This window comes from Tenrec ecaudatus, chromosome 9 (genome assembly GCF_050624435.1).
Source record: "Tenrec ecaudatus isolate mTenEca1 chromosome 9, mTenEca1.hap1, whole genome shotgun sequence".
Lineage (NCBI taxonomy): Eukaryota > Metazoa > Chordata > Mammalia > Afrosoricida > Tenrecidae > Tenrec > Tenrec ecaudatus.
The window spans coordinates 148,287,217-148,305,788 of NC_134538.1; the positions used below are offsets into that span (position 1 = coordinate 148,287,217).

General features: G+C 56.2%; 2 protein-coding genes across 2 annotated transcripts; both read left to right on the plus strand.

The window, feature by feature from the left end:
• Positions 1-2,490: 2,490 nt before the first annotated feature.
• On the plus strand, positions 2,491-5,344 carry ATP6V1F (ATPase H+ transporting V1 subunit F). The gene is made up of 2 exons (XM_075558645.1): positions 2,491-2,716; positions 4,900-5,344. Exons 1-2 carry the CDS (start codon positions 2,559-2,561, stop codon positions 5,099-5,101), a joined length of 360 nt encoding a protein of 119 aa, XP_075414760.1. The 5' UTR covers positions 2,491-2,558; the 3' UTR covers positions 5,102-5,344.
• Positions 5,345-5,469: 125 nt separating this feature from the next.
• On the plus strand, positions 5,470-8,384 carry SPMIP1 (sperm microtubule inner protein 1). The gene is made up of 2 exons (XM_075558646.1): positions 5,470-6,340; positions 8,199-8,384. Exons 1-2 carry the CDS (start codon positions 5,917-5,919, stop codon positions 8,306-8,308), a joined length of 534 nt encoding a protein of 177 aa, XP_075414761.1. The 5' UTR covers positions 5,470-5,916; the 3' UTR covers positions 8,309-8,384.
• Positions 8,385-18,572: the final 10,188 nt, after the last annotated feature.

The following is an 18,572-nucleotide window of genomic DNA, read 5'->3' on the forward strand; positions in this document are numbered from 1 at the left end:
AGTGAGGGCAGCCTGGCAGAAGTCGCTGTGTTCTAGAAGACTGCCCTAGCTGCTTGGCGGCCAGTTTCAGCACGCCTTCAGGTTAGGACCTTAACACAGAGAACGCTGATAACCAGGCATGCCACTCAACCAGGAGGAAGCACGAATCCCACGCAAACGCATGAGCCTCCATATCAATCAGCTCCTGGGTCTGGGCTTGCCCCAGCCCCATCGCCCAGCCAAGGCTCTTTGCTGAGTACCTCCGGTGGCTCCCTCAGGCTCCAGGCAAAGTTGACTCCCATGCCTTCCAGGCTCAGATCTCAGCCCCTCGCTTATTCAGGACCTCCTCTGTGCCCATGCCCCTTGGCATTTCCTTCTCAGACCCCTCTTCCTGGCCACTTTTTCCTGGGCACCCATGATGCAGTTTGGGTACCCTTCCAAGAAACATGCCTGTCACCCTTCACTCTCTTCATCTTCCTGAACAACAGGAAGCTGTCCTAGCTGTCTAGCCCCTTCCAGAACAGCGCCCCCAGCTCCCATAATCCCTAGAAGCACAGCTCTGTGTTGCATTTACCCTCATTTGTAACCACCAGACTGAGTTCTCTGGCCCCGGGAAGCTCTAAGCAGGTGTGACGAATGAACAGGTGAATGCCCAAGCAGAACAAAGCACTCATGCAGTCGACCTCCCAAATCTAGACTGGAGCCCAGACATTCAGCATCCGGTGGTGTGACTGCCAGAAATCTGATGTCCTGGTTCCTAATCCCACCCTCCCGACCTCTTCACATGGTGGCACATCTGCATTCTTGCTCTTCTAGAAATTTCTTTCCTTCTACCTCTGAGGACAGAGCTACCTCCTTCCCTGTCTACCTTGGATCCTACCCCCTCCAGGGCCTCTTTTTACTGTCTGACCCCCTCCCGACGTTCTCACCTGCTCATTTGTGTTTTCTCATCATTTCCCTAATCTCCCTCATCACGGGCACACTGGGTAAATGGATAGTGCTGGTTGAATGAGAGTGTATGAGGGATGCCCAGATCAGCTCTGATAGATCAGCCAGAGGTGGCCCCTGAGGCTTGTTCTCGGCCAGGCCCTGGAGCTGGGTGCTTCTGCACCCTTCCTCATACCCCTCCTCACTGCTTTGCTATGGCTGTCCTCCAGTTTGAGGCTGTTTATCCATCTCTAGTCCATCCATAGGGTGTGCTGAACGCTGAGCACCTACAGGCCGGTCTCACCAACTCCTCCTCCTCACAGCTTTGCGAAGTGGGCCTACGATGATCGCAGGAAAGTCAGCCCAAATACCAGTGATGAGTCCAAACTGATGCCTTGAACCTAAATCAGCTGAGATTTGAACCCCAGCGCATCCCTCTCATCACTGGACCACAATCCATATACTCCAAACTCGCAGATCTCATGCCACACACCAGGGGTGCCTGTGTGCTCAAAGGGAGGAGAGTGTAGCCTTTCTCCTTCAGCCTGCTCATCTCTGAGTCTTTGCCAGTATTACCATGCCATTGAGTGGGTAACGACTCATAGAGACCAGACAGGACAGAGCAGAACTGCTTCTGTGGATTTCTGAGACTGTTTGCAGGAGAAGAAAACCTCATCTTGCCCCTTGGAGCAGCTGGTGGTACCCAACTGCTGACCTTGCAGTTTGCAGTTCAACATATAACCACTCACCTGGGTCTCTCTACCTCACTTGACCTCCATCCTTCGCCAAATCTATTCAAATCCTCAAACCAGTTTGGGTCATTCTGTCCCTAAACAATAACTTCCACTTCTCCTCACTACTCTATTGGTCACTAGCCCAGTCCCAGTCACCACCCTCCCTCACTAGCAGGGGTGCCCTCAACTGGGTCTCCTCCTTCTGGCCGGTGTTTGAAGCCAGCACAGTCGTTGGCAAGGATCCTCCCATGACCCGGCCTAATAGTGGACGGTCAAGTCCACCAAGAACCCTCATAACCCTTTTGCTTCAAATCCTTCAGTGGTTGGTACCGCTTTGTTCCCTTGACTCAACCTCACTAGGCCATATCATCTTGAACTTGTCCATTCCTTTATTAATACTGAACAAATACGTATCGTGTAGCTATTAATTACAATGGGGGGGGGGGCTTCGAAAAGTTCGTGGGAAAATTCCACGATCGGTTCGTTTCAATCTTCCGCAAACTTTTTGAAGCTCCCCGGTATGTGTGTCAGGCACGATCCTGACTTGGCCCTGGCTCGCGAGGACAAGACTTGTGTCTTTGCGGTGTTTAAGCGTTAGGCTCGATACGTTTATTGAATGAACGGGCGGATCCGCGAAGGGCGAACGTCAGTGCAAACGAACGAACTTACCGGGAGCTCGTTCGTAGGGAGCCGGCGTGTCGCGCGGCCTTCTGGGATTCGTAGTCCTCCAGCTACGACCTTTCTTTATGGCGCAGGCGTCGTCCGTGGGTGGCCGCTTTGTTACTAGTGCGCAGGCTCCGGCAGAGGAGGGAGAACTGCGCATGTGTGGTGGGTGGTTGGGCAGCTGACAGGGGGCCGCCCACGGAGGCGGGGCTTCGGATACAGCCGACCCGGGGGTGAGCTGTGCGGGCTGCGAGGATGTCCGGGCGCGGGAAACTCATCGCGGTGATCGGAGACGAGGACACGGTGACTGGCTTCCTGCTGGGTGGCATAGGGGAGCTCAACAAGAACCGCCATCCGAATTTCCTGGTGGTGGAAAAGGATACAACCATCAATGAAATCGAAGACACTTTCCGGTACGGTGGCCGCTGGGCCTGGACCGGCTCTGCCGCGGCCTGACGGGCTCGGGGAGTGGGCGGCAGCGGCCTGGGGTCGGTGTCCGAAGCCCCGCCGTGAGGGTCGGGAGGTCCGAGGCCTCCCGGCGCTCCAGGTTCCTCTTTGGGACTCGGCAGGGCTGTGACTGTCAAGTGCGTGAGCTCGCCGCTCACGTGACCGTGTGGTGGGAGAGGAGGGCAACAGCTTGCGGCGGCGCCCGGCCGGACTGTCCCTGTTCAGCCTCCATTGCGCCAGCCTCCGCGCGCCGTCGGGAGTCCCGCGTGGGGAGAGCAGGCTCTGACCCTTGCTAGGGACCATCTTTCTTTTTTGCGAGCTGTGTCCTCCCCACCCACCCCACCCACCACCCCAAGGAAGAGCTCACGTTCTTGTAAGGCAGTGTGCTTGGCCTTTCTCGCACTTTGCTCACCTCTGCAGGCTCACAGTGGGATTATTGTACCCATTCACAGGTGAGGATGGGAAAACCCGAGAGGTCAGGGGACCTACCCAGAGTCGCATACCACCTGCTGGCAGAGGCAGAGCTGGGTGCCTCTTTTGTCTGGCTACCTTGGAACTTTCACATCCACCTTGAGCACCATGATCCGGACACCCCCCTGCAATTCTTGGGCAGTTCTTCCGTGTGAAGCCCCAATTTTCTGCCCCCGGTTAAAAGTGATAGCGTCTGATTTAACCCAAGAGGTGCCCAGGTGACTACGATCGAGAGTGCCAGTCTTCTGTTCTTACCCTCACCCCTTCTCTAGGATTCCTGGGCCAAGTCTCAGGAGCAAACCACGCCTTCCAGTTGCCTCTAAACAGCCCTGCCCTGTGCAGCAGCTCAGGCTGGTTCCTGCTGCCTGGGGTCTGACAGACAGATCCTGAGGGAGGGAGGAGGCCGTCTGCTGACCTCTGGGCAGTCTGGTAAAGTCCTTCAAGTTGTCATGAAGGAGGACAAACCTGACTTCTATACTTTTCCATGTTTCTAAGCAAACAGAATCTTCGAAAACCATCAAGTTTAATAAGGAAGGAGGCTTCTGGGGTCAGGTTGAATCTGTGTGGAAAATGTGATTCCTTCTCCCAGCTCTTCCTCCTTTGTGGTCCTGGCTCATGCCCAGACTCCCTGTTCCCCTGCCCCACCCACAGAAGCTCTGACCTTGAGGTGGGATCAGGAGACACACTTATCCACCCTTTAAAAAAAAAGAATTTCTCATCCTTGGGAAAGTTCCTGTGTTCTTAGGGCTTGCAAATTAGCATTACAAAGATAAACGCTGAGTGTTCTCCCTCACTCCTAGCTCCCCCACCACCACTCTCCTCCTCACATCCCCTTTTCTAGTCCTGTAAAAAGTTACAGTCTTGGAAACCCACTGGGGCAGTTCTACCCTGTCCTCCAGGGTCACTGTGAGTCGGAATTGACTTGATGGCAGCAGTTTGATTTGGTGGTTATGGACCCAAGGTGTTTCTGGCTGGTGCAAACAGCTAGCACCCTTGTCTGCTAATCAGCAGGTTGGTGCTTCGAGTCCACCAGTGATGAGTTGGCCGTCTGCTTCCAAGAAACCAGCCACTGAGGACTCTGTAGTGCAGCTTGACTCAGGAGTCATGGTGGCGGAGTGTGTTCCACATGGGTCTGCCAACCTCAGGGTCGCCATCTGAAAACCACCAGCTGCTCCCCACCCCAGGAGAAAGTTGGGGCTTTCTACTCCCATCTAGTCAGAGTCTCAGCAACCCACAGGGGTTAGAGGGTCAGTGTACCCTGACTTAGAGGGTCACTGTGCGTCAGAATGGACTCAATAGCAGTGAGACAGCTCTCTCCTGACACATGTCAGGTCTCATGAGTCAGCATCGACTGGACAGCAACTCGTGTTTTCTTACACCTAGCAGCACAAGGTGTGCACGAGCTTGAACCCTGGTCTTCCTGACCAATTGTCTGGATGCCTTCCTTGTAGGGCAGGGAGAAGCCAGCTTTGGCTGCCTTGGCCCTTGTCATGGAGTGAAACAGATTCCTGACAGAAGGGAGAGCATGAGCGTTTAATAGAAACCTTCCCTGTCCTCTACAGTCTCTGTAGGTCCCTTCCACGGCCTAGGCCCACCCCCACTGCCAGTGGGCTGTGTGGGCAGTAGAGAGGCGCCCTAAAGCCGTGCTGGACACTCTGTCCCTTGTCTCTCCCAACAGGCAGTTTCTAAACCGCGATGACATCGGCATCATCCTCATCAACCAGTACATTGCTGAGATGGTGAGGCACGCCCTGGACGCCCACCAGCGCTCCATCCCGGCCGTCCTGGAGATCCCGTCCAAGGAGCACCCCTATGATGCCGCCAAGGACTCCATTCTGCGCAGGGCCAGGGGCATGTTCACTGCGGAAGATCTGCGCTAGGCGCCCCCCAACTACCTCATGTCCAGGCCTCTCCTGTTTTCCCACCGCTGACCATCCACCCTTCTGTGTGTTCTGAGCCTCTGATTGCAGCCTCCCTGCCCGACTTCACTCCTGAGAGGCTGGGTGGTCTGGGGAGGGAGCAGGCACCTGACCATCTTCCTTCCCCTCTGCCACCTCCTCCCTATGCTGTTACACAGTGTCATTGCTGGGGTTAAATTAAAGTCATATTCTTGCTTCTCTCTACACTGCGGGCTAGTGCCGGCAAGGACGTGTGGAGGGGGGATGGCTGGCTAGAGGGAGGAGATTGCCAAGGCTGAAAGGGGTTCTGAAGACCCAGGATGTAGCCATGGGCTGGATGATCGTGTCTGGAGGCCGTAGCTCAAGAACCGGGCCTCTGAATCAAAGACCAGGTCTGCCGGGAGGATGGAGGAGATGGAAACCAAGCCCCGCTCCACCCCTACCCCCACCCCCCCTACACACACACACACACACACACACACACACAGTCTGCATTGGCCACGGTTTGGCCCTAAGGAACCAGCACCACTGACACAGGACAGGACACGTAGCAGGAAGTCACATTCTAGACGGGGCCTGGGCCAGAGCGCGGTGGCGGTAGGGGCTCCTTCCCATGGCCCCTGGCCTAAGGCGGCCTCAGAAAACAGGAGAGGTGAGCCCTGCTGAGGGCATGGCAGGTAGAACCCTGGCCCTGTGTGAGGTGAGCCTTGGTTGCCAGGTGACTAGCCCTGGGCAGCAGGCCAAGGGAGGCCTCAGTTCACTCTGGTTGTCCCAGGTACCACTCCTTCCCTGCCACCATGTCGCGCCAACTCAACATGGACACGCTGCGGCAGAACTTCTGGAAGGAGGAATTCCTGAGGGAGAAGTGGTTGCGCTGTGAATGGCAACGCAAGTATGGGTCAGTGGTAAAGGCCAGGCAGAAGGCTAAGGCTGCAGCCCACGTACCCCTCAAGCTGCCTACCCTGCAGCCCCAAACCCCAGTCTTGCCTCCACCTGCCCCCAAAGCAGCCCCTTCCAAGCCTCTGAGCCCTGTTCCGGAGGAGGCTCCTTGTCAGTCAGAAATGTACCCAGTACCGCCTGACACCCGGGCCCTGCTCTATGAAGGCATCTCCCACGACCATCAGGGGCGCTTCTGCTACCTCAACACCCGGAAACTGGACTTGCCGGAGAAGCGCTACCTCTTCCCCATCACCACCAACTTCAAGTATGGCTGGCAGCTGGGTGAGCTCCAACCTCTAGAAATTACCCGTCTACCAAGCACTGAGCACCCACCACGGGCTGGGCAGTGCTCAGCATGAGGCAGGGAGGCACCACCCCAGTGTGGCACAGGGCCAGCCCACAGGTTGCAAGGAAGTGACCCGGAGGGACAAGTGCCCTGGTGATGCTAGGGATACCTGTGTGGGCGCTCGGGTTGGACTGAGGAGAGTCTGTGTCCAGGCTGGAACCCCCACACAATACGAAGGAGGGGTTTAGACTTGATTTGGGGGATGTGGGTGGTGGGCAACAGTGGATTACACAGGTGCATGATACTGATGACTTTTTAAAAGTATCCTGGCAGGTCGATAGGTAAAAAGCTATGTCCGGGGAAGGAATACAAGCAGGCAGATAATTTCTCGGTTGACATTATCGGGGGGGGGAGGGCTTAGGGTGCAAGCACCAGCTGAGAGAGTGTTGGAGGAAGAACCAATGGCACTGGCATGTGGAATGTGAGCAGAAGACCAAAGAAGTCACTGATGGTGCCCACGCATTCAGCTGGGGAAACTGTGACAAGGCAGAGTGGGTGAAGTGGAGGGTGTACGGGTAGTTAATTCAGCTGTTTCAGACTTGTGGTGTCACGGGCTGTGTCAAAGAGTCTGGCCTCGGGTGAAGCATGGATTCAGAGGATGTAAATTCTAAGGTCTTTGGATACACAAAACCAAACCAGTTGCCCTTGGGTTGATTCTGAATCCTGGTGACCGATGCATGTGGAGTGGAACGGTGTGACAGTTTCTCAGTGGCTGTTTTCAGTAGGTCGCCTAGCCTGCTAAAACTAACCTTACTCCATTTGATTAGCAGCCAAATGAATTAACTGCGTCACCCACAAACTACCATCAAAATCCCAAACTCTCGCCCTTGAGTCTATTCCCTGTAAAGTGTTTCTGAGACTGTACATCTTTACTGGAGCAGATTAAAAAGGAAAAGAAAAACAACTCAGTGCCATTGAGTCAATGTCGACTCACAGCACCTTTATAGGCCAAGAGTAGAACTGCCTCTCTGGATTTCTGAGACTAACTCTTTACAGGAGTAGACGCTCATTCTGTCTCCTGTGGAGCAGCTGGTAGTTTCAAATGCTGGTCTTGCAGTTAGCAGTCCAATGCATAACCACAGTACCACCAGGGCCCCTGGCATCCTGTGGGGCATCTGATGGGTTTGAACTGCAGACCCTGTGGTTAGCTAGACTCACTCTCACTGCCTTTTATTGCTGGCTCATAATGACCCCCTCACTCATAGTGGGTTTCCAAGACTGTTTATGGGAGTAGAAAGCCCTGTCTTTCTCCTGAGGAGCTACTGGTGGTTTTGAACGATCGTAGAGCCCCAGGGTGGGAGCATGGAGATGAGTAAGAGTGTGAGCAAGGGGTGCTGGCAGGAGTGCCCCTCTGCTCTGTGTCATGAGTTTAAAATGAGACCAGTTACTCAGTCACGTGTTTCTCTTCGGCTTCTTGGGAGCCAGTGCCCAAACGGTGGATGGTCAGAAATTCCTACAGCTGAGGTTTTACAGCACAAAGACGCCTGTACCCTCTCCAGTAAAAGCAGGAGGCGAACCCCAGAAAGGGTGTGGGCCAGAAGGAGCCCCATGTTCCAGACAATCTCAGCAGTGTCTGCCCCTGGGTCAGGAAGGGCTGGGGCTCCCAGTGGGCTGAGGATGGGGGCCATGGCTGGCCATAATCCATGCCAGCTTCTTCTGTTTCCCCGGACTCCCCTCTCCCGGAAGGAGCCTCTGTGCCGTCTTCACATGTGTGAAGTGGATAGGACACAGGCAGGGCCCCCTGCCTGGTGTCTTCTCAGGGAACCATTCCTGGCCTCTGCCATCTCTTCGCAGGCCCCGCGGTTAAGCATGAGCTGGTCTCCTGCAAGATGTGCCGGATTGAATCCTTCTTCCGCAAGAACGGGGCCTTCGCGCTGCTGGACCCCCGAGACCTGGCCCTCTGACCTGGGGGGAGGGGCAGCAGGGCAGGTGGGCTCGGAGAGGGGAGAAGAAAACGACAATCCACCTTTGAGGGTGGAGCTGCTTGTTTGAGTGTCTGTCTCAGGCTTCCAGGGCTTTTCCGAGGCTTCGTCGGCCTGCACACGCTGGCCCTTCCGCTGGTCCCTTCTCTCGGCGGTGCTCCCAAGGACTCAGAAAGGATCCCCGCGGAGTCACTCTCCAGGGGCTGGCTCTTCAGCTCCAGGGGTCCCCAGCAGCTCCTGGAAGTTCTGAGTGTTCCTGAGCGAAGAGGGAGTAGAGTGGCATGTCAACCGCAGGTATCGGGCATTGAGTGGTCCTGGCCCCCCCACCCCTGCTCCTCACCTGGCCCCCACTGCCCGCAGCTGTCCGGTCCTCTCCCGTTGCACCTGCTGCAGCTGCTCCCGCAGAGCCCGCCGCTGCTCCGCCGAGCCCTCCTGCTAGGAGCCAGGGACTGAGCGCCTCTGCCCAGGGCCTGCCCCGCCCCCACCCCACCCCCTGTCGCCAGTAGGTGACATTGCTAGGGTGTGGGCACCCGGGGCAACGCCTAGCGAGCCCCCACCGGCCGCCCTGAACAACTGGTGGCAGTCCTATGGCCCTTCCTCGGAGGCTTGCCTGTGGCGGGAGCTGAGCCGGGCTGGGGGCCGGCCACAGGGGGTGAACCCGGGAGCGGCGGTTCCGAGCGATGCGGAGACGGTCCAGGACCTGAGGGGAGGGCTGCGGCTGGCCGGGAGCCCGACTCCGCCCCCGCCCGCCCAGGCCCCGCCCACGCAGCCAGGTCCCGCCCCGACCTGCCCACCACGCCCCAGAAGAACACGCCCCCAGCAGGCCTCGCCCCGCCCATCGCGCACCCAGAGCCGCTGCCGCTCGCGGTCCTGCTGCCGCCGTCTCCAGGCCGCGCGGTGCAGCTCCTGCAGCCGCTGCAGCGCCGTCTCCCGCTGCACCTCACTGATCCCCGCCGTCGTTTCGCTGCCCGCCGGCCCAGGCCACGCAGCCTTCGAGGACCTGGCGCCTGGGGCCGCCCTCCTATCCCCGAGGGCGCCTGGGAGCCCCGCGGGGTTCCCTGTCTGCAGCGCCCTCCCGTCGTCCGCCTCGCGCTCCGCGGCGCCGGGGTCTGAGCCCCCTGGGCGCGGGGCAGGAGGCCTCTGGGGGTCCCAGGTACCGTGTGGTCCCAGCACGGTCGCGGCCATGAGCGAGTCTCGACTCCGGGTCTTTCTCCGCGGGCCTGGCATCTCCCTTCGGCCAGCCGGGGGTATCTGTTCCTCCAGGCTCCTGCAGGAGCCCCTCGGGGGGCTCCCGGGGGGCCCGTCCTCCCCCGACACGGGCAGTGAGAGGACCCTGCCTTCGGAAGACGGAGGGCGTTGCGCCTCCTGACATTTGGGGCTGTTTCCCCTCTCGCCCCGAGGAGCCGCCACCCTTTGACCTTCTATGGTCTCGCCCTGGGCCCCCTGTGGAGCCTTCGCCTTCTGACCCTGGAGGAGCCGCTTTGTCGGATCCCGGGGCGCCCCCTCTCTCTGACTCTGGCCCACACTTGAGGTCAGTCCCTTAGGGGTATCTGGGGGCCCTTTGGCCCCCTGAGCCAGCTCTTGCCCTTGGAGACTCCCGGATGATGGTCCGTGGAGCTTCTGGGTTTGCGGCTCTGCTGGGCTCTGCTCTCTACATTGCGCCAGGTCCTGGGAAACAAGAAGAAACCCCTTTCTGAGCCATTTTACCGGCGGAGCTGGAGACCCCCCAGCGGCTGACAAGGTTGCAGTGGGTCTCACTTCCTGGTTTCCTGAAACCCATTTTATGTGGTGTCAGTCGGCCTTCACTGGTGGTGTCCTCTGCCATCTGGTGAGAGGGTCTTAGAGATCTATTACTTTCACTGCACCCCAGCCCACCCCCTCCCAGGCAGAACCTATCCCTGAGAAAACCACAACCCACCCCACACCCCCCAGTCTGAGTGGGGTCTGCCCAGGGCCCTTCAACCCTTTCTGCTTTACCTCTGTGCTTCTCGGTCCCTCGAAGGCCTGACTTTCAGGGAGGTCAGGGTCTTGTGGACAACCTGAAGGAGAAAGACCCATGTATGGAGCCCCACTGCTTATTCCCCAGGCCCCCACATTTGTTCCCACCTGAACTGGATCCCAGAAGTTCCAGGCGTCCCCAAGGCATAGGAGAGGTGTGCCTGAACGCAAGGCCCAAACAGTTCTTCATTGCACCTTCATTCCCACAAACTGCCTTCACATTCTCCCAGCCAAGACAGACAGTCCAGAGGGACCCCTGGGTGCTTGGGAGCATGGGAGTCCTATTCCTGGACTCCTGAGTTCCTCACCACAAGAACACGCCACTCTGACCACGTGAACCTATTCACGCCAGAAGATACCCAACATGCGCACCCTGCTTTCTCGTATTAAGGAAAGTCCTTTTTAGCCCTTTCTTGATTTTTGAGAGCAGAAAGCAAATGAAATTTGAGGCCAACGCCTGGCTAAGAAACTGCGAGTTTTCGTGTTGAATAAAAAGGGAACTACAAGGAGCCGAGGACATCACTCACTGCAGCTGTGGTGGAAGCAGAGTCGTTCTGCACCCACAAAACTCGTGGGAAAGAACCCCTGACCTCCTCAGGTCTTAGATTGGGAGAGAAAATGTCACCAGGACATTCCGTCTCATTCTCCCATGCAATAAAGACTTGCGTAGAATAAATATCTGCAACAGCAACGGAATGAGCATGTTTTCTGTGAACATCAACTTGTTTGTTGAAGAGTTATGCCAAGAACTGTGAAAAGTCTGAGCTGTCGTCTTACTGGAATTTATTTCTCTGACACTAATGTCATTGATCGAGCTCTGTATTCCCCAAAGATAACGACTTTTGTCAATGTTCGGCCCCTCAGAAATCATCATTAGCTCACTCCTCTTCACCCAGGTGGGCGATGGAATAATTAAGAGCTTGTGGCATCACTAGATGGTCTTTCCTTTACATTTTGTTGTTGTTGTGGAGAATATACACCAATCCCAGAGTTTTCAGACGGACAATTTAGCCACATCGATGGTATTCTTTGAATCGTGTGGCATCCTCACCCCCCTTTCTGAGTTGCTCCTCCTATTAAAACAATGGCCCCTAAAGTTCCTGTCGACTCGCTGGAGATGCTGTTACCACTGAATTCCAAGTAGCTGGTTCTTGAAAAGAGCGCGCTGCTCAGGGCAGATCCTTTCTACGCCTTGAGCTCGACTATTGTTTGGCTTTAAGAAGACTTCAGGCAGATAAGTTTGGGTTTAACGTTTTAAAAACTATCTTAGGGCTAGGGTTTCAGGCAGAACTTTGAACTGGTTCAAAATGGTTCTGTGATTGCATAGAAAGCAAATCCCACTGTGCGCACCTGAGTCGGAAACACAGCTGGCTGTGCTCTGAGAGGGTGGCCAAGCAACGAGCAATGCCGCTTTCGATGTGGTTTGCTTCCCGGCATCCTGACACGAATCCAATCCTATGCATCAGGCTCCCAGAATGTTCGCACTCACTGCCATCGAGTCAATGCTGACTCAGTGATCCTCCAGGACCGGGTAAAACTGCCCCTGTGAGTTTCCCAGACTAACTTTTTCAAGAGTGGGAAGCATGTATTTCTCCAGAGGGGGTGGTTGGTGGCTTCAAACTACTGGCCTTGAGGATGGCAGCCCGGCATGGAACCCCTGTGCCACTAGGCCTCTTCCTGCAAATGCTAGGAAAATGGATTGTGGGCAGGAATTGTGAAGAGCAACATTCTTGGCAGGACTCTGTACAGCAACACACATTCAATCTGGTGTTGGTCGGCCACGATCTTGGGGGTCAGTCACAGCTGTTTGCTTCTTAGACACACACACACACACACACACACCCCAAAAAACTCAATGCCATACACTGGTTTCCAGCTCACAGGGACCCAATAGGACAGATTAAAATGGCTTCACTGGTTTCCGGGACTGTCAATCTTGATAATAGCTGTCAGCCTCCTTTCTCTTGAAGAATCTCAGGAGGGTTTGTACTGCCAGCCTTGCCGTGAGCAGCCCGACCCTTGACCCACTGCATCTCCAGGTTCCTTGTTTATTTCTGTGATAATTAGGTTTTGAGTCAACTCCATTGGGCCAAGATGCTCAGTGATGTGGCAGTTAACACCTAGTAACCGCCCCATGATCTGACCTGACACTACGTAGTTACCTCCATCATGGGATCTGCTATGAGCAGTCGATTGAGTGTAAGCAGGTTACCGTGGAAGGCCACACTCTGACTCAGAGCACAGCCCTCATGCAATCCATTGAAAGGAACCTCCTCAAGGGTGTGGCCTGCTTCCAATCTACTTGGATGCTGTGAAAAACTCTTGCTTGTTTTCTTTGCTGAGTCTGGATCTTGCGTCTGACTCTCCCTGGTCTTTGGTTCTTCGGACATGCGTCAAATGCCTGCCATGCTGCCTGCCAACTCTGGGCGTCATCTTTGAATGGTCACCTGACCTTGGATTCCTTGGCTTCTACAACCACAAACCGGTTTTCTTCCTGCTGTTCTTGGGTTCAGCAACCGCCACAGCGACCTGAGTCAGGAGGAGCTTCCAACCAAAGACCGGACCCATGGAGTTGGAACCTGCCCCGACTGGGACTGCTCCCTTCTCCAACATGTGAACTATTTCCTTGATGTAAACTTCTCTCTCTCTGACCTGTGGAAGCACCATTGGGTTTGCTTCTCTAGAGAATCCAGCCCAATTCGGTTCCTACTTGGATCAAAATACCATGGGCAGCAGAGTCGGTTGTTGTGCAATGTACCCATGGCTCTTGTTCACAATGGGCAACAACTGAGGCAGTTTGAAACCCTGGGTTTAGGGGTTCACCTACACTCTATAGTTCCTGAAAATCTGCAGTGTCTGATATGTTGATATTCTGTTCCACATCTCTCTCCTGTTGACCAGGATTCTTTTATAGAGTCTGGATGAAAATGTCCAGAAATTATAGCTGGGCACCATCCAGTTCTTCTGGCCCCTTGGTAAAGGAGACAGTTCCACACCCTCCTTCTGTCCCTTTCTCTCCTCCTTCCTCTGGTGCTTCAGGTGAATGGAGCTCACCCAGTTGGTAGGGCTTGGATGACTGCTAGCAAGCTTTTAAACCCCCAGGCCCTGAACAGCCTTATTAACAAATGATACTCTGTTTCATTCACAGTAACAGGTCCAAGGCCCCAGCACCCATCCCATTGAGTTCTAACTGCCTGCTGATTGTCACTTTCACTAGTTGTGATTTCTTTAAGGATGGTGACCAAGTCGATGTGCCCCCTTCCCCCACCCCCCAGTGCCTGGGACTGAGGAGCAATAGGTGACTCAAAGCTGTCCCTCCGCCATCTGCCCTGAGCAGTCATTGGCGATCATGTCTGGTACTCTCTTCCCTGTAGTCAAAACCAGTTAAGGGGAGCTGGCCCATGAAAGAAAACCTTCCTGCCCTCTGTAGATGCCCCTGGCGTTCTAACAAGCTGGACAACGACAAACAATTGGACCGGACTTGAGATGACTTCTTGGCCTCTCTCAGTCTGGTCGAGTCACCCCGGCCCAGGGGCTCCCCACCCTCCTGCCAGTGTACCGGGTTCAGGCCCTACAGGAGGGCTCAGGCTCTTCTCACTTGCATCCATGTGGTTCCCGGCTTCATCCAGATCCAGAGCTGCCAATGGGCCCCCAGCCTGCTGCCTGCAGGAGGACAGAACCCACCTCAGATGCCCCTTGGGGCCCGAGGGCTGTGAAGTGAGCCCCAATGTCTGTCTCCCTACCCCAGCAGGCCATGAATCTCCTCCCACACCATGCCCAGCCTCTGAGCGCGGGGTGACCCCCCACCCATGGGTCCTGGGAACTGGAATTTGGAGGCCATTCTTGGCTGTGGGAGGAGAAGAAGCAGGGGTCCATGCTTGGCCGTGTCTGGGGACAACACCGAGGGGCAGGTACATGGGATTCTGGAGGAAAAAGACTCACCTCTCCCGGAGCTGATGATGCTGGTGTGGGGAGTCCCCAGCCGGTGGCAGAGGGGACTGCCTGGGACTCTGCAAAGTCGGAGGTGCCCTAGTCCACAGATCGCCTCCAGGGACCCTTCAATCCCCGGGTCTGTGGTCAATGCCCTCCCTGAACCCCCGCTGTGTGAAGGAGTGCGGATGAGGTTCCTGGCCAGGTTGAGTCTTTGAATGAGATGGAGCCTTGCCAGCAACCCACCTGCAATCTTGGGAGACCCAGGACTCCCAGCCGTGCCACCAACACGGTGAGAGAGCAAACTCGGGTTTGAAGCCGCCATCGGTCAGTTGGGACCATTTGCTCTGCTGTGGCCAGGAGCTGACCTGGCCACTGTGACACCCCCTAAGCCCCCCGCCACACACCCCTTAGGCCAATCTTCAGAAAGAGAGCCCCTCTCTGGTGCCATCCCAGGGATGAGGCTACATATTTTCAACTCTGGCTGGATACTCTCTCGGTGGTCTCCACTGCCAAGACCTCCTGACCCTGGTTGGCCCCCAGGGGTCCCTACTTCCTAATGTCTACCTCAAGAAAGGGTCCACCCAGACAAGTCCTAGGAGGCTGGGGCACTGGGGCTGAGGTCAATCTGCATCTCTGTGCCAGGGGTACCCAGAGGCACCAGACAAGCCTATTTCCTCACCAGCTGCAAGAGCAAAACACCGAACCTTGAGATTTCAAGCTGATTGACTCATGCCAACCTGTGTTACTTACAGAATGTTGTGCCAACTTGAAGTGCAGGGAGTGGAGTCTGCCAATCAGGTCACTGCCTGAGGGAGCCTCCTTGTGGGCATGGCCTCCTCATAAGGAGGGTCCTGGGAACCTCCCTCCCTCCCCCTCTCACTCGGAGACCTGCGTGAGCCTGGGAGGATGCTTCCATCACCATTGGATCCACAGCTTTCCCCCCACCGGCCTATGATCTTCCTGCATTTAACATCATTGCACTTGGCTGCGTGAGTCTGAAGAGGGACTTGTGGGCTAGTATGGGGCTTGATTTGGACTGGGCTGGGATGTTTTCCTAATCTATGATTACTTCTTGGTCTAAAACTCTTTCTTTTTCTTTTTTTTCCCCTAAAACTCTTTCTTCCACATACATGAGTGTCACTGGATTTGTTTCTCCAGTCAACCCGGCCTAACACACAACCCCTCATGGTAGGGAGTGGCACTGCCCCGGGGGGAGGGGGGTCCTTGGCTGTAATATTGGCAGAAGCAGACTGCCAGCTATATCTTCTGCAGCACTGCCGGGTGGGTCCCTGCTGCCACCCATTAGGTCAACAAAACTCTGCAAACTCACTGCCATTGAGCCTACTTCGATTCATAGCAACCCTCTCGGACAGGGCAGAAAGGTCTCTGAGAAGAAGTCCATAGGAGCAGAAAACCACATCTTTCTCCATGACGTCAGGTGGTTTCCACCTGCTGACCTTGGGCTTAGGCTCCCCGATCAGGTTACTAGAGGAGCACAAATGGCTTGAGCCCCCAGGGCGGCCCAGAGAATTCTCGGGTTTCACAGCACAGCTCTGCAACCCCAGCGGTCGCTGACAGGGCTGGCAGCAGGCTCTGGGGGCCAGGCCCAGGGCTCACCCATGACCCTCTACACTGATGAGCTCACCTCCTCCTTCCTCAGAAGGGGATCCTGTATCTGCCGGCTTCTATTTTCACAGCTGAGGGGGTGCGGGGTGGGGCAGGCAGGCTCACAGTGGGCATCTGGCCCATGCTCCTCCACTGCAGAGGCCCCCAAGCTCGCCCCACTCACAGGCAGCGGGGAGGCCCCTCCCATCCTGCCACAGGGCTTGTCTCGCTGGTTTCCCCCACGCTGGGTCTGCGGATCCTTCAGGCGGCAGAACTGGGCCCTGGGAGGCCAGAAGAGGCTCAGCCCTGCCCCGGTCAGCAGCTCCAGGTCCCACAGGAGCTGCAGGAAGACCAGGTGCCAGCGGTGAGGGGCATCATGCTCCCCCTCCCTCCGGACCCTCTCCGCCCTTGACCACAGTCCTGGGCGGCCGTACCTGCTCCTGAGCCCGCCACCTCCTCTCCATCTCCAGCAGTACTGTGGGCAGCTCCAGGCCCGGGTGGCAGCCCTGACTCTCTTGCCCCTGGGGGAGACAGCCTGTCTGCACAGCCCGCATATGGTTCAGGTCTGCAGAGTGCCGGAAGAGGCTCTGGTACAATGCCGAGGCCTGCTCTGGGGTACAAGGGAGCCCCAGGTCCCTGGGTGAGGTGGTCTGCTCCATGGGGCAGGGGCTGGGACAGATGTCCCCTCCTAGGGGACCAGGAGCTGTGGACCAGGAGCCAGCAGGAGACAAAGGCGTCTGATCTCATTAATGCAGGACATGGAACCTGAGCTGGGCATCCACACTGGTGTGATTCTGACGTAGGCTTCTTGGTCCTGGCAGGGCAGTGGCCTTGCGAGCGCATAGAGCAGGTGTGTGCACATGTGTACATGCTCTTGTTCCTTCAGCATCTCAGCTGTGCAGCCGAGTTCACTCTATGGAAATGTAGCCCTGACAGTCACTGCTCTCCCTGAACAAGACCCGGCTGTCCCCAGGTGTCCAAACTCGGACCCACGTTTCCCCTCGCAAGAGGATAGGTGGCCGTGATGAATAGGCTCTGCGACAGGTCACCAGGAGCTTGAGCCATTTGAAACCCAAGAAGTTAGGGGCTCAGCTACAGGCTGCCTGCCCATCTAATCTTGGAAGCATGCCAGCCCACTGCCGGGACTGCTCCAGGAGAGAAGAGAAGATGCCCTCCCTGCTGGCTGAAAGGAGCGAGTGGGCCACCAACGTGGGCTGAGAGAGCAGGACCACCTCCCGGGAAGCATGATGCCCTCTGATGTAAGGTCGTTACATAATCTGGTGTCAATTTGGGACTTGAGAGGATTAAGAGTGAGGGATGGAGTCTAAATTGTCAATTGGATCATAGCCAATGAGGCCTTTGTGTGGACATGCCTTTTTCCTGAGAATTCTGGGAAATCCGGTATGTTCCTCCTTGGAGGTGGGAGACACGTGTCTCTCTCTCTACTCACTTCCTTGGAGACTCTCTACTGACAAGGCTGACTTCCTGCTAGACACTCCTGAGGAGAAGCCACATGCAGACCTCTAGAGTCAGGAAAACCATGTAGAGACCCCTGCAATGACACTGGACCCAGAAAACTCCCAACCCAGTGGCCTGTGATCCTCCTGCAGTCAGCATCATTGCATGTATTTTGTGAGGGTGAAGAGGGCTTTATAGATTGGTATCGGACACATGGGCTAATATTGGATTTATAGACTTGATCTGGACTGGGCTGGGATGTTTCTCAATATTCAACTGCTCTTGTAGCTAGCGCTCTATCTTATACACACGTGTGCCCGGGGATGTGTTTCTCTAGTCCACTCGAACGAACACAGTAATGAAGTCATAAAGGGACGAGGTTGGGGATGTTTGTGGGGTGTGTCTTTTCCTGGAGGCCTGAGGTTTTCGTCCGGGATGAATAAGAACCCAAGAAACACCGAGTGGTACAGCTGGCTGTCCTTAGGCGCGACTGACTCAGAGCCACCAGGGTGTGAAGCAGTGTCCAGCCCTGGGCCACCCTCACTTGTTCCAACGTTGGAGTCTGTGGTTCCAGCCACCAAGCTAAGCTATCTTGTCCAGGGTCGTACTCCTTTTCACGGACCAAGCATGATGTCCCAGGTACTGGTCCCCCAAACAGCACGCCCACAGTCGGGTCCTCGAGTCTCACCAGCCTGACTTCCAAGGAGCGTCCTGCCGGAGTTTCTCCCACGGTAGACTGGCTCGTCCTCCATGCAGCCCACGGTGTGTTGAACTACCTCCCCCAACATCATAGGGGAGGGTCCTAAAACACCGAGGTCATCATGCCAGGCGGAAAGAAGAGTGACATTCGGGGCATTTGGCCTAGTTCCCTCGCAAGCCAATGTCTGCAGCCTGTGCACCCCCTGGGGCTGGAGCTGTGGTGCTTGTGTGTGTGGACACGATATGCACTGTGTGTCTACATGGTGTCACGGTTTGTCCCCTCTCCCTGTCCTCACCCCACACAGTGTCATCCTGTCACCAGGGGCCGGGGTGTTGGGGGACAGGAACACAACAGGCGCACAGCTCCCCACACAGAACTGAGAGGAGCGTGGTTCTCTACACACAGTGAGCCTGCCGCATCCAGCCTGGACTCAGAAGATCCCGCCTCAGAACCCCCACCCCACGTCTCTGCCTGAGTACCAGGCTGGGCCAGGACCCCTGCCCGCACCCCACCCCACCCCACCCCAGCCCAGCTCTCTGTCTGCTGGTGGGT

Excerpts from the sequence above, each read along its gene's own strand:
- ATP6V1F (XM_075558645.1), top strand. The coding sequence starts at position 2,559 with ATGTCCGGGCGCGGGAAACTCATCGCGGTGATCGGAGACGAGGACACG. Across the intron at positions 2,717-4,899 it reads GAAATCGAAGACACTTTCCG|GCAGTTTCTAAACCGCGATG; the intron begins GTACGGTGGCCG and ends CTCTCCCAACAG.
- SPMIP1 (XM_075558646.1), top strand. The coding sequence starts at position 5,917 with ATGTCGCGCCAACTCAACATGGACACGCTGCGGCAGAACTTCTGGAAG. Across the intron at positions 6,341-8,198 it reads CAAGTATGGCTGGCAGCTGG|GCCCCGCGGTTAAGCATGAG; the intron begins GTGAGCTCCAAC and ends ATCTCTTCGCAG.